Raw genomic sequence first — 19,985 nt, forward strand, 5'->3', positions numbered from 1 at the left:
GCACCTACCATTGTCCCAAGCATATATGAAAACCAGGCTGTTTATTTAGGTGCCTATGTATGGGTTTAGGACATTAGCTTTCAGCAGCCACGTTTGAAAGTTAAGGCCATGATTCTTAATCTGACAATATCCCTTTAAGAACGTAAAAGGAGGGAGGGTCTGTCTTTAAGCCAGGATAAGAGGATTGTTTCTCGGCATGGGATATTTTCCAGGACCCTTGTGGCAAAAATCCTATAGCACTTAATCAAAAATTTTGCAGGGAGGTGATGGTTACAAAACTATCTTATGGAATTTAATAGAGAATTTTATAGCAGGGATAAAATTCTATAGGATGATTAAAATGATCTCTTGTATTACATCCTGTGAGCCTTTGAGTGATTCCTATACCACATAAAGGTTTCCATTCCTCTTCAAATCCATAGGATGTTTCCTAACAATGCAGCACACAGAGAAAGACCCTTGTTCTTCCATACCATAGCAAAGCCGACATCAGCTTTCTTCAAGGCTGGGCCATCATTGGTCCCATCCCCAGTCACGGCCACCACCTGCCGCCGCTCTCCGACAGTGCTGTCAATAATTCCTGAAACACAGACACAGGGTTCAAAGGAAATAGGCCCCAGCATGGGCTCCTCGCACAGATGGAGCTGCACTGGGTAGCAGTTGGCCTGGGAATCATTAGATCTGCACAAAGTGGCAATGATACAACAGTGGCACAACTTCTCTTAACGCGGACACCTGTCAGCCACTGAATATTGCAGGGCTGCCTCTCTCCTTGGGGACAGGCACTGTTTTAAGACTCATCCAGCATCTCTTCTGGCAAGGGTGCTGGAACTATTTATATGGGGGGGGGGGGAGGGAGGTGCTGAGAGCCATTGAACCAAACTGTCAACCCTGTATATGAAGGAAACCACTTCAAGCCAGGGGGTGCAGCTGCACCCCCAGCACCTCCGGCAGGATACTGCTGATACTTCACCCTTCCAGATCACCTTCCCTGCAAGGATCTCAGTCGTTAAGCCTTACTGCCCCCCTAGGAAGATGATCAGCACCAATTAGCCTTGTTATACAGATGGGGGAAAAAATGTGAGGCACAAGGGACGATGGGGGAAAAAAGCATCTTGCTCTAAGTCACAGTGAGCCAATGGCAGAGCTGGGAAAAGAACACAGGAGTCCTGCTCGATGTTCCGTACCCTGTGGGCATTTGTGCAGGAGCATGTGTGCTGGCTCTCCGGTTGCCCTTACCTTTCACAAGCGTATGCTTATCCGTGGGGGAGGAACGGGCCAGGACTCGCAGCTTGGGCCAGACTTTATCCAGCTGCTCTTGCTCCACCTGCAGGACCAACCAAGAAAGAGACGTTGAGTCGGTCACCTGGCCAGGCAGGCGTTTGAAAACTAGAGCCGAGTGAATCATTGATTACTCGATTCGCTGTCCGAAAAGAAAAACTGAAAAACAAACTATTCAGTGTGGGTCCAAAAGGTTTAGTTTAGTTTTCGGGTGTGGAGTTTTTTTCCCCAGCTCGATTTCAAAACACAAAGTCAAAATGGTTCATTTAGCAAAAATATCCAATTAAAATACACCGCTACCCCGATATAACGCGACCCGATATAACAAGAATTCGGATAGAACGGGGTAAAGCAGTGCTCCAGGAGGCAGGGCTGCGCACTCCGGTGGATCAAAGCAAGTTCAATATAACGCGGTTTCACTTATAATGCGGTAAGAATTTTTGGTTCCCGAGGACAGCGTTATATCGAGATAGAGGTGTAGTTCGACTTTTTCCAAAAAGTTTCCCTCCTTTTTTCCCCCCAGCTGAAATGATAGGCGGAATTTGACCCAAACTCTTGAACAGTTTCGGTCAACCTGAAACGGCATTTTACAGTGAATAAACTAGTCACTGAAACATTTTGTCCAGCTCTATTGAGAGCAAAGGATCATTCGGTAGGGCAGGATGGGGAATGAGAACTGGATGTTCCCTTCACCTCAACTCAACTGTTTCTCCCACGGCATGTCTAGAGCCCAGGCGTCCTCCAGGGGTCACTGGTCCCTGGCCAAGCTGGCTAGGAGCCCCAGCTGATGCTAGCTGAGCTGACAGCTCTCCATGACAAGCACCCGAAGCATTAAAAACCCAGCTAGGTCCAGCTCAGTTTTGGTCCAAGAGGCCACGTATTAGGCAGGAGCAAGAGGCTACCTCCATATGCTGCACTTCCAGGTCTACGGTTCGGAGCTAACAGCACCTTTTGTCAGCAGGCTATGCTTCTGAAGATGCCCCTGGAGTCCATTGCCCAGGGCCCCCGAGTGACTCATACAGAGGCAGGGTCCCTTATCTGTATTCCTACCTCTCCCTTCTCGTTCCGGATGAGCCGGTTGAACTCCTTGCCCTCCAGGCACAGGAAGTCCTCCCCGGGCAGCAGGATGCCGCACTTGGTAGCGATGGCACGGGCGGTGTTGATGTTATCACCTGTCACCATGCGGACGGTGATGCCAGCACGCTGGCACTTCACGATGGCCTCTGGCACCTAAGGGCAAGGTCAGAGAGAGAGAGAGACACTGTGGGAAAGAGACAGCCGGGGGGAACAGGGGGAAGAGAGACAGACCGGAAAAAAGAGGAGCTGGGGAAAAACAAACCCATAGGGTCAGACAGACTCAAGGAGCCCCACCTGGACAGCATGAATGGGGGGATGGGGGTAACGGGCACTGGCACAGAAACACTGGCCTACAAGGGACACGCTAGCAGCTGTGATGCAGCAGGAGGCCTCGCTGGGAATGAGTGGCAGATTAAGGCAGGATTGCTGGAATCCTGGCCAGCAGCGAGCCAGGGCAAATTGAAGAGCAGCGTCTGGGAAAGTTGGGTGCGCAAGGCTGCTGGGAAGAGCCCATCCAGGGAGAAGGTCCAGGGGATGAAGATCAAGGAGCCCAGGGTGGGCCTGAGAGATGTTTTGAGAGTGTTGGAGTAGCAGGTTCGTTCGAGTTTTGGTGAATTCAGGCCTCATTTGGTCCCAATACACCGCTGGGCTGGGCCGGCCACTGACAGCAGGATCACGCAGAGGGATGCTGCGTAGGGTGGAAGGCTCAGGGCAGCCTGGGAGGACGGCCCCAGATGGAGGAATCCCCAAGAACTAGAGATCAGGAAGGACCAAAGTCCTGCTTCTACACCTTGTCCTCCAAGCCCATGGGGTGGTTGATTCGGCACTGGCCCCCTGGAGTCAAGAACCAGGCGGCGGCTAACTCGAGGGCAGGGCGGAGAGTCTCCATCTTGCTCCACAGGAGCAGGGAGGCGGGGCATGGCGCATCGGGTCTATGGAGCCCAGACGCTGTGGCGAAGGGCACTTTAGAAGAACAGAGAAGCACTGGAACCCCATCGTACCAGGCTGCGCACAGGGGACTCAAGTTACTGAGAGTTTGGCAGGAGCCGGCTCACTTCTAAGCTCGGTGTAGGAGGCGCTGGCTGAGCGGTTCTGAACCAAGTAGCTCGTTCTCTCCACGGTTCTAGGAGGTCTGTTCAAAGCCATTCCTGGAATTGGCTGTGGTGCCGTTCCTCTACTGCCCCCAGGGAGACGTAACCTCATTGCCTCCTCCACACAATGCCACAGCGCTCAGGAACCTCCGTTGCTGAGGTACGGATGAGCAATCCAATCAAGACGTGGGACGTTTTATTTCTCCTGCTCTGCAGGATGGCATGTTGACAGCAGCCCAGCCCTCTCCTGGCCTGGCCTCTCTGATTGCAGCAGCAAATCGCTGCGCTCCTGGGTTTATCTCAGACAGAACGAGCCTGAGCAGGGGTAGTGTGTGTGTGTGTAAACATTACTGAGAAATCAGCAAATTGAATCATGGCCTCCAGAGCCGGTGCAGACTGGGCATCTGTAATGCGATTCCTGAGCCCAGATACTTCAACGTCTAATTAGGGAAAGATGAGAGCGAGGCAGGCTCCAAAATGTAATCAAGAGGCAGGCATGGGACTGCTTATTGCGTTAACCCAGGGATCTGTCTGTCACCCCCAGGCGAGCAGTGAGAAAGAACAGGGAGGAAGGAGTGGGTGGGTGTCGCTGGGGAAAACAGGTTCCTGTAAAAGGTACTCTCCCACCCTAGGGGGCAGCAAATCAGTTCCTCTCCCCCCCCCTCCCCCCGCCTGTTAACCTTTCACCTGTGGCACTCTCCGCCTGGCTTCTCTGCAACCTCTGGCAACACACCCTTCCCCTGGACATTGGCACTGGAGAAGCGCTCGCGCCCAGACACTTGGCATGGACCAAGATGCCTTTGCGGGGATACGCCTGCCACTGGCGCCTGGTATACAGGCAAGGGAGGGAAGTGCACACCCCAGGCGCTCCAAATAGTGGCATAGAGTGAGGGCACCTCAGGAATAGGCACTCACATGGCACAGGGACCGGGGGAGACAATGCACGGCACACTGCAGGACATTTCTGTGGGGTGCGGATGCCCCAGCCACCTCACTCATCACCCCACAGCAGCAGCGTACCAAGGGGCACAGAGCTCATGCCCGCAGCGGGGTGGGGAAGGGACGCACAGCCAGCAAAGCAGCCGAACGGCCCGTGTCAAGGTGGCGTTGTGGTACCTCTGGCCGGACAGGGTCCTCTATGCCGACCACGGTGATACAGGCCAGGTCAGACACGATCTCGTTCTCGCTGTCCCAGTTAGGCTCGGCGTCGGCAGGGAAGTCGCGGAAGGCCAGGCAGATGGTGCGCAGCCCCTGGCACGCCATCGGCTCAATCACCTTCTTCACCATCTCATCCCGGTCCTTCACCTTGAACACCCGCAGGTCCCCGTTCTTGTCCAGGATCTTTGTGCACCTGCACACGGCAGAGGTTTCAGAAGTTAACAGAGAGACGGCTCGGCATCTGCAGACGAACTAGAGAGAGAGGCGCAAGCCTCCCAGCCCTCAACCACACAGCAGAAGAGACTGTGCCACAGAGATTTAGCAAGCCCCTCTCATCTGTCCGTTAGGCATGAACCCCAAGAGTTTTCAGGTGAGCTCACAGAAAGAAAGAGGTGGATGCTTCCTTCCCTGAACCAGCCTAGATTCTCTGGGCTGCAAAGCTGGGCTGGGAATCTCTCTGGAACACACTCCCTACCTGATGTATGGCACTACCTGGCTGCAGACACCACCACAGCTTCTTGCACGGCATTTTGGCTGCCAGGAGAGCAAAGGCAGCAGTAGAAGTGACAAAATAATTACACAGCAAATATGTCCAGCTCCCTCCCAAGAGGTTCCGCTTGAGCCCCGATTAACATATTGTATTTTATACCAGGCAACTGAGGATGAAGCCACGGGGCTGTCTTGTATGGGGCAATGCTCTTCTATTTGCCCCATGCAGGCTCAAAGATGGCAGAGAACCTTTCACCTCACTAGGTGCTACCTGAAGCTTTCCCAGAGGCAGTGTGTCCTAGTGGATAGTGCACTGGACCAGGACTTGGGAGACTAGGGTTCTATTCCCAGTCTGCTTGGTGACCAATCCAGTCACCTCTCTCTGGGCCTCAGTTTCCCCAATCTGTAAAATGGGGATAATGATACTGATCACCTTTGTAAAGTGCTCGAGATCTACAGATGAAAAAAAAAAAAGTGCTATAGAAGAACTAGGGATTATTATTCTCTGTTCTGCAGGTATGTCCACATGAGAGATCGCTCACATATCTTCCCTCCCCACTGCAATACCCCCCCGCCCCCCAAATGCTGGGTTCATTCTGGGAAGGGCTCCCCAGACCATCAGTGGCCTGTGGAGCACAGCTGGAGAACTTGCATTCAGAAGCACCACTAGTGGCTCCAACAGGGGAATGGCTTACTCAGCAACGTAGGAGGGGAGGGTAGTTACTTGCGTAGGATGATCTCAGAGGCCCCTTTGCTGTACATGCGGAAGCTGCCATCCGAGTTTTTCAAGACCGTGCTCATGGATTTGCGCACCGAGTTGAAGGTGTAGACCTTGTAGAGCTTCTCCTCTGGCACCTCGTTCCGAACCACCTGGTAGTCTTGCTTCAAATCCAGGACGAAGCCCAGCAGGGAGCACTCCGTCTTGTTTCCCACTTGCCGCGGGAGACCCCCTTCCTTTTCTGGTGGCTAAGAAGTTCCCAAAGTGGGCAGAAAGGGGGGGAATAAAAGTCAATAAAATCTTCCCGGCCAGGCCCACTGAGATGGGGGAAGGGGGAGGAGTTGGAAGTCTGATCTGCAGGGATAGAATGGATGTTGAATTTTTTAGATTGTGATCAGCAGGGTCCAGAGTTAACGCACCAAGATGAATGGGAGTAGATTCCACTTCTTAGAGCTCTGGAGCCAGATCCTTGGCTAGTGCAAATCAGGATAGCACCACTGAGGTCAACCCCAGCCCCGGAGCACTAAGAGGTGTAAACCCCGGCTGGGGACCTGGCCCATTGTTTCAGACTCTCTGCACGCGCCATCACATATCACCGCATCAGTGTAAAAGCCTGTGCAAGGTGACGGAAAGTCACAGATTCTAAGGGGAAAATGGACCATTGATCATCTAGTCCAGGGGTCGGCAACCTTTCAGAAGTGGTGTGACGAGTCTTCATTTATTCACTCTAATTTAAAGTTTCGTGTGCCAGTAATACATTTAAACGTTTTTAGAAGGTCTCTTTCTATAAGTTTATAATATATAACTAAACTATTGTATGTAAAGTAAATAAGGTTTTTAAAATGTTTAAGAAGCTTTATTTAAAATTAAATTAAAATGCAGAGCCCCTCAGACCGGTGGCCAGTACCTAGGCAGTGTGAGTGCCACTGAAAATCAGCTTGCGTGCCGCCTTTGGCATGCGTGCCATAGGTTGCCTACCCTGATCTAGTCCGACCTCCTGCATAACAGGGGCCATTCATGCCTATTTGAACTAGATCCTCTGACCAGCTGTGTAGAGGACACAAAGGGTGCTAAGCTGCTCTTAAACCCTTGTTCACCAGGGAGTAGATCTTACACCCCATCCTCCATATCCTATCATAGCCCCGTGTTTTTCCTGTGCTGTTCCTTTGGATGGTCGCCAGCCACCTGAGCTCTGGGAGGGGCTAGAAGCAGTGCTGTCAGAGTAGCAGAGGAAGGACAACTCACCAGGATCTTTGACGTGTAGGCTGAGTTGATGGCGACGCCATTGACGATGAGGTCCAAGACCTTGGGCAGGATGGCTTCAGGGTCGGGGATCTGCCGATAATGGGTGTCACCCACGTAGGCCTGCACCACGGTCATGCGGTTCATGGTGAGCGTGCCCGTCTTGTCCGAGCAGATGGCCGTAGCGTTGCCCATGGTCTCGCAGGCGTCCAGGTGCCTCACCAGGTTGTTGTCCTTCATCATTTTCTGCAGCGGGGTGCAAGACAGGCAGTGAAAGCGTTAAGAGGCAGGTAGGCTTTTCCCCACCCGTGTCTTCACAGGGCGCACAGCCATGCTTCGCACCCCACAGGCAGGCAGATTCTGGAGCCAAGGGCACTGGGAACACAGAGGAACTGGGGGGCCGTGGGCCGCTGCACTCAGCATCACCTCAGTGAGGGATGCCATCTCTATAGAGCCAGCACAACACCAGCATGCCCTCCCAGCTCCACTCTGGGGCTCTCCGCTGGCTTGGCAGGAAGCACTATTGCCACGTGCGTCCCCAGCAGTGCCGGGCCAGGCTCCTGGCTTACTTAGAACGAGGGGAAGAGAGGGTTTGTTTGGGAGAACAGGACGCTGGGCAGGGGAATAGCAGCAGAGCAATTGAGAGTCCCTTTCCCTACCCAGCAGCTAACACGGCCCAGCGCTGGCCTCACTGCACAACAGATGGGAAAAAACAGGCCTCTGCCTCCTCCGCTCCCGGCCTTCCTGTGGGGAGGAGAGCCACCCCCAGCTGCACTCTGCCCCACCAAAGCCCTTCTAGCCATCGTGAACATAGCGCTCCCTCTATACGCCTTGGTGAAGATGGGCACCCACTACTGTCCTCCGCACAACACTCCCCCAGCCCCAGCCCTCTGGTGAGGGGGAACCACCCCTGCCCTCGTGGTGAACACAGCCACCCCACCGTTCCCCGCCCAGGCTGTGGCCTCACCTTGACTGAGTAGGCCAGGGAGATGGTAACAGCCAGGGGCAGGCCCTCAGGCACGGCCACCACCAGCACAGTGACACCAATGATGAAGAACTTGACAAAGTACTGGATGTAGATGGGGGTGCACTCCGCCAGCCAGGGCCTGCGCTGCACCGCGAAGGTGTCGATCACAAAGTACAGCACCAGGATGATGACCGTGATGGCTGACATGATCAGTCCTAGGGGAGGAGACAGGTGAGAGGCCAGCGGGACCTGTAGCGATGCCCCCACCTCCCAGCAACAGGCACTCCCCCCAACACTCCTAGGCTGGGGATCGAGATGGGAAAGCCGCGCTGACAGGAGTTTCTTGGAGCTCTGCTTCCCCGGGCCTTGAATCCTGCTGAAGTGACCTGTGCAGAATGAGCCCTGAGGGCTCTTTGCCTGTGTGTCCATCCACACCTAAACCTGCCCCGGCATTTCAGTGTGTTCACAGCAGGGTCTCTGATCCCACGGACTCCCAGGGCTGGACTAGCCGAGGGGCTGCAGGTGAAAATGGAGGTGCATTAGCAGAGCTATGTGGAGACCTAGGACTAGACTATGGCAGGGGAGAGCTGGAGTTCAGGACTGAGGGGCATGAGCAGAGATAGGCCTGGGGAGTCCCCAAGCCAGCAATAGCAGGGGGGACTGGTGAGATGAAGGGGCGTCAGCAAAGCTGAGTGTGGGGATCCAAGGATGGAATAGCAGGACGTGCTGCAGGTTAGGACTGAGGGGCAGCAGCGGAGCCAGTTGAGGGACCGTCTCACACCATGCCAGTCTCTAACCAGCGCTGTCTGTCCCTCACGGTCACAGCCAATACATCTAGTGGAACATCCTGCCACGACTACATCACGGGGGAGAAGCCCAGTGTGGAGCTGTCCGAGAGCCAAGATCCACCTCATCCAGGCTCACCTGCCTTCCCAATCTGCACCGCCAGACGGGTGAGCTTCCCTTGCAGCACCGATTTCTCCTTCTTCGGGACCTTCACCTTCTTCTTCTCCTTATCCTCATTCTCCACCCCTTCCTGGCTCTTCAGGGGTTGGATCTCCAGGGCCACGCCATCCTGAGTTTTAGCTACACCCCGGGGGCAAAAGAGACACAGTGGGTGAGTGGGAGGGGCAGCGGGGGAAAGCTTTTGACGCCATTGACAGAGATGGAGGAGGGAGAGAGAGAGAGAGAGAGAGAGAGAAAGAAACCTAGAGCAAAAAAGACTCCCCTAGCCCACACAGGCAAACACTAAAGGTTAAAGCCTACACAACCCCAGGGAGCCTGCCCCACCGCCCCATAGGGCAAGTGCCTGGAACAGCTCGTGGGATCTGCTCACTTGCCCTCCCAACCCCACTTCCCAGGTAAGGAAAAAACGTCTCTACTTGACTACACCAGGGAGGAAGGACTGCCTTAGTAGGATATGGGACTCCTGGGTTCTAGTCCCAGCTCTGCCAGTGACCCTGATTGGGTGGTCTTGGGCAAGAGTCCCCTGCACTGCCTCGTGCCTCAGTTTACCCATCTGTGAAATATAGCTGACAATACTTACCTTACATGGTTATGTTAGGAGACTTAATTTGCTAAGTGTTTGTAGAGCCCTTTGAATACAGGAGCATCAGAATGGCCAGGCTGGATCGGATTACAGGATAATCCAGGATCCTCTCGCCCACAGTGGCCAGCAGCACAAGCTACTTCGGAGGAAGGTGCAGGAACCCCTACACTAGGGCATTATGGAATACATTAAAGTTTCCTCCTAACCCCCAGTGGAGGCTGCTTGATGCCCTGAAGCATGACGGTTTAGATCCCTTCCAAAACACTTGGTCATCTTTAATCCTAAATTTTATAACTCCAGATAATTAACATCCATATGCATGTCCTGTACTTTCTGGAATCCTGCTAAGCACTTCGCCTCCAGGAGATAGTGACAATGAGTTCCACAAGCTATTTTCTTTCCTCAGTTCCCCTGTTCTATACACGTGCCAAGGATGATCTCTCTAATGCCTTCATGGAAGCTCAGCGGGAGTCACTTTACGCAGACAGCATTCGAGGGGGTGGAATGGAGGGGAGGGAAGTTTAAGGACTGGGGGTGGAGACTGACTCATTAATGCGGAGGAGTGAACCGGCTCCTTTACCCTCAGCCCTCTGTGATCCAGCCCAAAAATTTCTTTAGGATCCTTAAGACATAAAAAGGCCAAATCCTCAGATGGTGCAGCCAGATATAGCTCCCCCCCCAGGGCTATAGAGCTACGCTGGCCTACACTTGTGAGTATTTGAACCCAAAGAGCACCAACGAAACAGGAAGTGGTGTGTGGGTGTGTGTGGGTGTCTGTGTGGGTGGGTGTGTGGGTGTGAAGACGAGTAGAAAACCCCACAATAATAATGGAAGTTATTTGCTTCATCTCAGTTCTTGTTCTTGGGTTTAAAAAAAAATCCAAACAACTCAGACAAGTCGTGGTTCACATACGGATCCAACTGTTTCAAAGCAGATTCCCCTTTCTAGCCTCCACTACAAAGTGTTATGGATTCAGAAGAACTCACGGTTGCTCCAAAATTGTGACCTCCATGGTTAGGACTTTCAGACAGAACAGAAATGGGGGGGAGGAGGGAACAAAACCAGAACACCCACAAACCCAAAACAACCCAACATGTCAGATTGGAAGGAAGGAAACGTAAACTGCTGAGAGAGAGAGAGAGAGAGAGAGAGAGAGAGAGGTGGAGAAACAGACAGGTGCAGAAATGGGCTTCCTCTACACAGCCTGGAAAGAACACTGTGAGAAACATACTGGAGGAGTAGACGCTCACTTTGATTCAAAAAGGCCATGAGAAGAACAGGGTGTAACAGTTTCACAGGCCAAACCCACCACTGATCAAGTTCCAAACTTGGGGGAGGGGAGCAGCACTTCATGCTCAGACTAAAACCCCGTCCCCACCACCCCATTTGCCACGAAGCACTCTCCTCACTAGATTCCATGTCCCATTCATCCAGGAACAATGGAGGGAGGAACCACTAGCTGCTGTGCTGTAGAACAATCCCACGTGGTCAATTTCCTGCTGGTACAAAGTGGCAGTGGAAACTGATATCCCAGATCAGAGACAGGGCAGAACCATCCAGGGCAGATAGTCCCAACGGTCTATGTCTAGGCTGATGTTAAGCCTACCTGAACAATGGGGCTTCCCCCTTCCACTCTCCCACTTTTCCTGCCCCACAGATCTCAATGTGCTGTTATTTGTCTTCCTCCCAGAAGAGGCCAGGCCACCGCATGGGGCACAGAAAGAACCATCATCCCCCACTCACAGCACCAATGGTGGGGGGCAAAAAAACCAAACCCCTGCCATCAGAACCCTAGGCTGACAGCAGAGGGCGCTGCAACTCCAGCAGCACAGACCTGGGGTTTGAGGCTGGCCCCTAGTTGGACGGGATGGTTGGGGGTCGGGGTAAAGGAAGCGTGGAGGTTAGCACTGTGGGGACTGTTACACCCTCTTCTGGGACAACAAGGCGAGATTCCCGCTGCAGCGGCGAAGAGCACAGACTCATGGGAAGAAGGAAGGAGGAATGCTTGGTAGTTAGTGTGGTGCTGGTTCAAAGGATGGAGAGGCTGGTTACCTTTGTTGCGATTTTCAGGGGCTCCTGCTTTTTTACCTGTTCAGACAAAGAGAAAAAGGGTGGAGTGCTGAGCACACGGTTCTCGACATTAACGTCCCTGCCGGCAGGACACACCCTGGGTGCTCTCTACACTGGCACTCACACAGCAGGAATCCCACACAGCGGCTGGGCTCCGTGTAACTGGCCAGGACTCAGGAGATCAAAGGTGCCGCCCACCCATAAAAGCCAATGAGGATTTCTCCTGCCAGGTCTCAACCCTCCTCTCCCTGCTGCTGGAAAGAGCATTTAGCCACAGGGCAGGGGAAGCCTCTGCCAGAGGAAGGCTGGTCTCGTGGGTAAGGCACTGGGGTCGGATTCAGGAGCTCTGGGCTCAGCTCCCTGCTCTGCCACAGACTCCGTGACACCTTGGGCAAGTCACTTCCATCTCCCTGTGCCTCAATTTCCAATCTGGAATGGAGAAAATACTACTTCACTTCTTCCACCTGTGGTCTCATCTCTTTAGTGTATGAGCTTGTCATGAGTGGGGTTGTCTATGTGTTTGTACAGCACCTAATACAAAGGGAACCTGATCTTAGCTGGGACCTGCATTGTGATCATTGGAACTGCAGAACGCCGGCCAGAGATCCGCATGCTGATTTCTGCATCAAGCCCGTAGTTCCTGTTCGTCTAAAAACTGCTCCAGCTCAGACAACCCATCTGGATTACCACAATACAAGTAACAATGAAACAGTCTTAGACTTAGTTTGGAAGCTCTTTGGGGCAGGAATTGTCTGTTTTGTGAATGCACAACTCCGAGCACAATGGGACCCTGACTAGGACTACGGTCCCTGGGTATTACTGTGATACAAACAGTAACAAGAAGCCAAGAGCTGTTGGGAACAAATCTGCATTGCAGGACGGAGGGGCTTTGCCTGGTGGGTCTGAAGTTGGACTATTTATCCAGACAACCCCCTGCCCAGTGATATGGAGAGAAATGGGCCCCGAGAGACAACACCCTCGGCCCACCCATCCCCTGCTTTCAACATCTGGGGACAGCACCGGATGTCAAGCACGGTCAGCAAACGCTACAGCCCGGGGACAGGGGAAATGCCAAGTGACATTCAGGAAGCAGAATAAATAAGAAGTTGGGCGCCACTTCCTGAGACAGAAGGAACAGCTTCAAAAGCGAGACAGAAGACTACTCCCTGAGCAAGAGGAGTGATTCTCTGGAGATGAGAGATACAGGATTGTCTGGCTAGCGGGAGGGGAGATGAACGGCTGCCTCTCCACTCACTCTGCCTTGTCCTCCGTAATCCTTCTGACAAGCACTGTCCATTAGCAGCCATTCTGTAGGGGAGACGGCGGAGAGCCCATCATCCGGTCCCTTTTACTAATCCCCGGATGGTTTGCCAAAGCGGATCGAGAGCACAAAAGCCTGTTCTGTGGACCGCGCGCGAGGGAGCATTGGACTGCTTTGATAAGCCACATACCTTCTGCCACTTACACCCTGGCCTCTACCAGGGAGCAAGGAAACACCAGACACACTTTCAGAAGCTGGAATCCTTAGCTAGTGTACATTGGTGTTGATCCATGGACTCCCATAGACCTAAACTGATTTACACCAGCTGAGGATCTGACTCCCTGTCTGGTTTCTGTTTGGCGGCAAAGCCCAGGGGGCTCGAGCGTCATTGCCTAGCAGATTGCGATGTAAGTACAAGGGCACGATGCACCCACAGGCTTCTCTTCCAGCTCAACCCTCCAGCCCCATTTTGTGCCCAGCCTCCTCTAGCCATTGGCCAGCAGAGTCACTTGTCCTGAGGCAGGACAAACAATACAAAATAAATAATCAGAAGGTGGGGAGTGGGAGGAGTTTTAGACTGTCTATGTGGGAGCCCCACCACTCTCCCCATAGACCCGAGCTCCGAAGATGGGGCTCCCCCAAAGCACAGTGATGCTTTGCCTATGTGCCCAAAGCCAAGTCTTGGCCCAATTAGCTTGGCAGGGCTATGAATTGCCTGCATGGAGACATGCTGCCGCGAAGGCCATCATGCCACGACGCTGCATCGCAAGCACCCCCCACCCCCCCCAAATGAGCTCCGGCCTCTTTCGAGCACCCTGTAAACCCCAAAGCGAGTGGGGAGTGGCTGGATCATCTCGGAGCTCCAGAAAGGAGGCTCCACGGTTCTGAGCCATCTGTGATCGGTAGGGATCGGGGCGGAGTGGGTGGAATTAGCAGCAAGACATCGGAGTGGTGGCAGGGCGGTGTTTGGATTCTGGCACAGTCGGTGCTGCGTAGGTGAGCGACGCAGCCTGACAAGATGTGCCCCCCTCCCCGACCCTGTGGGCACACACTGCATCACACACACACACACACACACACACACACACACACACACACACACACAGGCTCCCCCCCAGAGTGCAGTCGGCCTTCAGAACACCAGGGATTCAGACAGCAGCACGGGGATCAGCCTAGCGCTGTAGCTCATACCACTGCAAGGAGCTTATGAGCAACCTGGAGCCAGTGAGTGGACAGAGCAAAGGGCTGAACCCTCTAACCGCAAGACCCCACAGCATTTTCCTGGGGAAAATGAGTGGCTGGGATGGGAATGGGTTCAAGGTTTGCAATAGCCTAATGCGATGTTGGGAGGGGGGGTCTGAAGGAGCACTTCCCCACCCACCGAAGTCAGAGAGCCAGGAGTGACCCTTTCCCTGCACAAACTCCTACCATCTGAGGATGTCAAGACTGCGGAGCAAAGCAAGTCCTCCTAGCCATCCTTCCCCACCCCCACACTGCCAGGTCAACCCTTGGGGCTGGGGAGTATGTCTTTGGATGAAAAAGAGAGAAAAAACAAATGGAGAGAGAAAGAAAGAAGCTGCTGGTGAAGCCCTCGGGTGCTGGACTGTCTGAAGGACATGGATCATTTCAGCTATCAGTCACCTCCCGCCATGGGGCTGGAGCAATAGTAACCCCATCAACAGCCTCCTTGCCAAAGCCAGCTCTGATAGCAACTCCAGAGCCACGCCCTTTCTGCCTCTGAAGCCCTGCTCCCACAAGCTCCCGAGGTGCCCAAGCATGGAAGGGGCCTTCTCATGCTGCGTGCTCCCTGCGTTCGCTGCATCATGACCGGATGGTGGCAGAAGTGGGATTCCCCCAGTTTCCTCTCCTAAGGCTTGACAGGCCCAGCTCAGTCACTCACACTAAACGGGCCGGCGTGTTCCCCCTCAGCTGTCAGCCATGGACACAGCTCACTGCATCCCAGAAGGAAAGAGCTGGGCTCCCAGAGATCTCCTTACCTTTCTTCACCTTCTTCTCCTCCTCCCCATCTCCCACGCCCAGAAGAGTGAAGATGATTCCAGTTTGCGAGTTGATGCCCACAGCTGTGACTAACATCCGTCCGGAGCCCTCCATCACATGGGTACCTGGCCAGGGGAATGAAGCACCGAGGGGAAGGGAAAACATGAGCCAGGAAGAGACAACGTTAACAGTCAACTTCCTATTTTAACACGAGAAACTATCTGACTCAGGGGGATGGGGTACAGAGCCTGTTGCTTCTGGGTCACCAGTTCAAATCTGGCCCAGGTCAACCGAGACCCAAAGTTATTGCTTGAATGACGGCTGCTCAGAGCCTCGTTTTAAGTTAAGTGGATCTCATTCCAGGTTCCCATGGGACAGGCATCGCCATCACAACGGTCAGTCTAGCTAGATTCTTATACTGGCCCCAACCCACATAGTAGCTGCATGCCTCCACACTACAGAAACCCCTCCAGGACAGGGGTGAAGCACACTGGCAGGGAGCAATGGGCAACAGAAGCTTGTTCTGCTGCTGCCCCTGCTCTGGAAGGGGATTCGCCCTCCAAGGCTGGTCATCCACAAAGACCATTCTTGGTCTGTTCAGTAGCTGAGGGGCCACTCTATGCTGTGCCAGGACCACAAATGGGCAGAAGGGATCTAGCCATCTCCTGCTGCCCATGCTCCAGGGATGGGCACGCAGAACCTGGTCTAACTTGTGCCGGCATTGGCAGGGTACCAGCACTGGGTCGTCTGAACTGAATCCTGCCGAACCCCAAAGCAGCCAGAGGCTGGGCAGCTGGCTGGGGTTTCCAGCCCTAGTGCGGAGGGCTTGGGTCACAGGTCACGTCTGGTGGCCTCACCGGAAAGCAGCATGGGGTCTTTATCCACTGATTTCTTGACGTGGTCCGACTCCCCAGTCAGAGAGCTCTCGTCGATCTTCAGATCATTGCCTTGGATCAGGATCCCATCTGAGGGCAGCAGATCACCTGAGAGAGGAGGGAACACGTTACAGGCCAGTCTGTGCCCGACACAAAGCTCATCCTGCCCTTTTCTCAGTCTGCGGCTGGGGAGGCAAGGCCTGAAGAATTCCTGATGCCAGGGAGATTACCCAGAAACCCAAGGCATGGATAAGCTGTGGCACAACGGTGATGGGGGAAAACAAACCAAAACCACACGAGGAAGCACCATGCTGTCTGTCCAAATCACTCCTTACAGCGTAGCTGTGGAGACGAACTCCCAGTGGTGGGTGATGGACAGCAAAGGGACGTGGGGGGAGAAGATGGCTGACTGGAGAAACATTTTTCTTCAGTGCAATGAAAGCATGACCCTGAGCAAAAGCAATTTGGTGAGAGTCCCCGCTGGGGAAGTGGCTACAGCACGAGGCACTTCACAGAGCTCAGCTTAGCACCAACCGCTGCCTCTGTGTGTGAGGAGCCCAGGGTGAAAGTTGGCAGGGAGAGTGGAGCTAGCGACATTATCCTTCACGGACACCAGCCCCTATAAGGTCAGGCCTGAGGCATGCTGGGACAAGTGGGGGCAGCCCGCGGCTGAGTTTCTACTGTGGGCAGCTCCATGACTGAGCCAACTCAAGGAGGGAAGGGGCAAGGTGCGAGACAGGCACAGGAGGGGGTAGGAGTGCCTGAACTGACCAGGTCAACTCTCTGTGGGCCGGCTCCCCTCCCACCACTCACCGTATTTGATCTGCGCGATGTCCCCCACCACAATCTCGGCCACAGGGATCTGGATCACCTGCCCCTTGCGGATGACCGTGAACTTCTGCTCCTGCTCAATCCGGCTCTGGAGGCCCCGGAACTGCTTCTCCTTGCTCCAGTCGTTGAAGGCCGTCACCAGCACCACAATGATCACCGAGAAGAGAATGGCTGCCCCCTCGATCCAGCCAGCCTGTGCCTCCCCCTCGTCCTCCGTGCCCGCCGCTGCTTGGCCGCACACTGCCGGTCGGCAGGAAGCACAGAGAAGAGGAAGATTCAGTCACGTAAAGGAGATCTCGGTGCATCTATCAGCATGTTGCACAGCAAAGGGCCTGAAAGGCCCACATAGACACAGATGCCTCCTGTCCCTTTCTCCTACAAGTCACTCCCTCTGGTCTCCCCCTTCACCTATGGGCATACTGCCCATCCAGCCATTTCTGAGGCCGGGCTAACAGAGCAGGAGCCTGGGAATCAGGACACCAGGGTTCTTTTCACAGTTCTGACATGCCCTCTCTAGGTGTGACTTTGGGAATGAGTCACCATCTGTGGTCTCGCTTTCCTCAATTGTTATCCCAATTTGATACTTCAAAGAGCCACCATCTAAGAAACACAACAGCAGCCAATAAAAACTAAGCAAGCCCCATCACTGGGCCCTTGCAGAGAACTTTGCAACCCTTAACCAATTAATCCTCACAGATTAAGGCCCCGATTTACAGAGGCTCAGAGAGGTGAAGTGCCTTGCCCAGCCACCTCCAAAACCACAAAGGGGCACCCCATCAGAGCTGGAATTAAGTCACGTGGTCAGACCACACCTCTCAGCCCACCTGACAGGGACATTGCGAAGTCTTGATTATGCCTCTGGCAAAGGACTCAGATCCCTGGATGACGTGCTAGATTATACACTCTGACATGAGATCAGCCTGTGGGAAACGTGTCTCTCTCTCATGACAGCTACGATCGACCCCGAATAGCCTGCTTCATGGTAGGTATCCCAGGGGCTGAGCACACAGCAGGATGACCACCAGTGCACAGACACAAAATGTAAATGATCATGCGCTAGGATGAGGAGGTTCAGGGGATGGGGGTGCTTTTATTTTAGCTATGGTTTATGTATGTGCACAGGGATCTGGTATGGTTAGGCTATACAGACCATCACTCAGGTATTTCTAAGCCTACTAATAAACACATAGGTGAGTGCTTGGTATCTTGGTGGCAGATAGAGCTCACTCACACACACACACACACACACACACACACACGACAGGTCCTGAGAACCTTCCTCCCTTGTTCTAGGCATACAGCACTGCACAGCCAGGATCACAGGTTGGGGACTCACCTTCCTCTGAAGCATCAGGTATTGGCTGCAAGGGGCCTGCTCCAACTCCTATCTGAGGCAATGGAATGACTCCCACTGAGCTGGATGGGAGTCAGATGGGGCCATAGAAAAGGCAGGACTTTGACCAGCTGGGACCCTGCATGCTGCCGTCACACCAGTGAAGGCCTGCCTCCATTTATCTAGCTACCCGCACACCAGGGGTGCAGACCAAGCCCCAATCAGCATGTCACTCAAACCGCTCCTCTGCCCTTCATCCCCTCTCTTCAGCCTGTCGCCCCTGGTCAGGGAGCTGTTTTTCTCTTGGGGTCTCCAATTGGGATTATTTTGCTATCTCAGGCCAAGAGCAGAATTTCTCCCCCCTGCCTCTCTGAGCCCATCCGCCAAGCCTGCCTGGCTTCCTTGTGTTTAGAGTTGTGATTCATTTCGATCCATAAGCTGATGCGGAGACGCACAGGGTACGAGACATGCTGCAGTTTCCTCTCCTCTACTGAATGGTTCCAAAGGATGAAAACTCAGCTCCATTGTCTAGCTTGGAGGGAAAGTACTGGCTTCCAAACCCCCCACACCACAGCCTAGGGTCTCACGTCCAGCCCACAGCATCCCTTAGCGCCAGGATCGTGCCACTGACTTCTCCTTGCAGGGACTAGAGGCACTCGGAAGGTGGCTCTCATATCTTTCTGTATAGCGCCTTTTAAGCCCAAACAATCCCAAAGCACTCTCCAGTACACTATTAACAGGAATCCTGACTCCCCCATCCTTCAGATGCAGCCGCTTCTGAGGTGGAGCCTCGAAGGTGTTTAACAGGGCCCTGTTCTAAACGGTGTTGCAGTAAGTGAATCCTGTATCTCCCTGAAACTGCCAGGGGCAGAGAATTAACAGAGATGGAATGTGGTCAGGACATAGGAACGAACCCTTTCTGTCTATGGGCCTGACCCAAAGCCCATTCGAGGTTAATGGGACTCTTTCCATTAGCTTCAATGGGCTTTGGATCAGTTCATGGATGGTAGCATTTTCTGTCACAACCAGCACTCTAGCATCTAGCTGTACAGCGGTAGGAGTGTGCTGGCGAGGAAACAGGCAGGAAAACACAGTGATGTCAGCTGTATGTTAGGGAACTCAGCTAGGGAAAATCTGCTTACTAGTCAATCAGGTAGCATGTGTGCCGGGGCAGGGGGAAATGAGGCCCCAGATCCCCAGCTAGTGCAAATCCAGATAGCGCCACTGAAGCTGGTGGAACTCCAGGGTCACACCAGCGGAGGATTGATCCTAAAGAGGAAGCCTAAAGCAGCGACCAGAGACCCTTTTCCAGAACACAGATGATACAGCCCAGGAGATATGATGGTGCCGCTCCTGGCAAGACCAACCCCTTCCATACCAGTTCTGAGCGAACGTTCCAGGAGACACTGCCACTCCCCCCTCTCCCCCCAAGCCGTGGGGCACTCACATTCGCTTTCACCGCCTGGGGGGTGATAGAACGATAGGCCCAGGGAGATTATGGCTGCGATTTCCAAGATGATCAGTGTGACGTCCTGAAGCGCCTCCCAGACTAACTGCAGGAAGGTCTTGGACTTTTTGGGCGGGATGAAGTTCTGGCCAAAGACCTGCCTCCGCTTTTCCAGATCTGCTGGGTTCCCAGATAAGCCTGGAGAGGAAGGCAAGAAGGAGAGGTGAGGAGAGGAAAGTCACCCTGCCACCCCCATCTCTGCAGCTGACACATCATCCTCAGATATCCCTGGGTACCTTCGTTTTCTAGCACTCCCTTCAGTGTTATTTAGATCACAGCAGAGCCAAAATCAGGGCCTCATTGTGTCAGGCACTGTACAGACAGACCCTGTCCCAGAGAGCTCACAATCTACACAGATAAAACAGATAGATGGTGGGAGGGGAAACTGAGGCACTGAGCAGGGAAGTGTCTTGTCCAAAGTCACTCAGGTCTCCTAATACCCATCCACTAGACTGCACTACTACTTATTCTCGGTTACTCCCATGCATGTGCTTTTCTGGCTGGGCCTCCACAGCAGACAACAGCAGAGGGCGCTCAG

General features: G+C 53.7%; 1 protein-coding gene across 5 annotated transcripts in view; it reads right to left on the reverse strand.

The window, feature by feature from the left end:
- The window catches only part of LOC112118445 (plasma membrane calcium-transporting ATPase 4), a 98,413-nt gene that overhangs the window by 20,902 nt on the left and 57,526 nt on the right, over positions 1 to 19,985 (reverse strand). For 3 of the 5 annotated variants that reach the window (XM_024216770.3, XM_024216764.3, XM_024216765.3), the window contains exons 3-15: positions 19,388 to 19,585; positions 16,590 to 16,847; positions 15,759 to 15,884; positions 14,901 to 15,026; positions 11,625 to 11,660; positions 8,948 to 9,109; positions 8,024 to 8,238; positions 7,060 to 7,302; positions 5,821 to 6,062; positions 4,566 to 4,800; positions 2,332 to 2,511; positions 1,240 to 1,327; positions 474 to 580 (exon numbers count right to left, since the gene is read on the reverse strand). In XM_024216770.3, the coding sequence (XP_024072538.1) occupies positions 474 to 580; positions 1,240 to 1,327; positions 2,332 to 2,511; positions 4,566 to 4,800; positions 5,821 to 6,062; positions 7,060 to 7,302; positions 8,024 to 8,238; positions 8,948 to 9,109; positions 11,625 to 11,660; positions 14,901 to 15,026; positions 15,759 to 15,884; positions 16,590 to 16,847; positions 19,388 to 19,585 (2,216 nt within the window). The remainder of the gene's footprint in view (positions 1 to 473; positions 581 to 1,239; positions 1,328 to 2,331; positions 2,512 to 4,565; positions 4,801 to 5,820; positions 6,063 to 7,059; positions 7,303 to 8,023; positions 8,239 to 8,947; positions 9,110 to 11,624; positions 11,661 to 14,900; positions 15,027 to 15,758; positions 15,885 to 16,589; positions 16,848 to 19,387; positions 19,586 to 19,985) is intronic. The other 2 variants (XM_024216767.3, XM_024216769.3) reach the window with 1 other exon arrangement.

Source organism: Terrapene carolina, unplaced genomic scaffold (genome assembly GCF_002925995.2).
Source record: "Terrapene carolina triunguis isolate 2854851 unplaced genomic scaffold, T_m_triunguis-2.0 Scaffold198, whole genome shotgun sequence".
NCBI classification, from domain to species: Eukaryota; Metazoa; Chordata; order Testudines; family Emydidae; genus Terrapene; species Terrapene triunguis.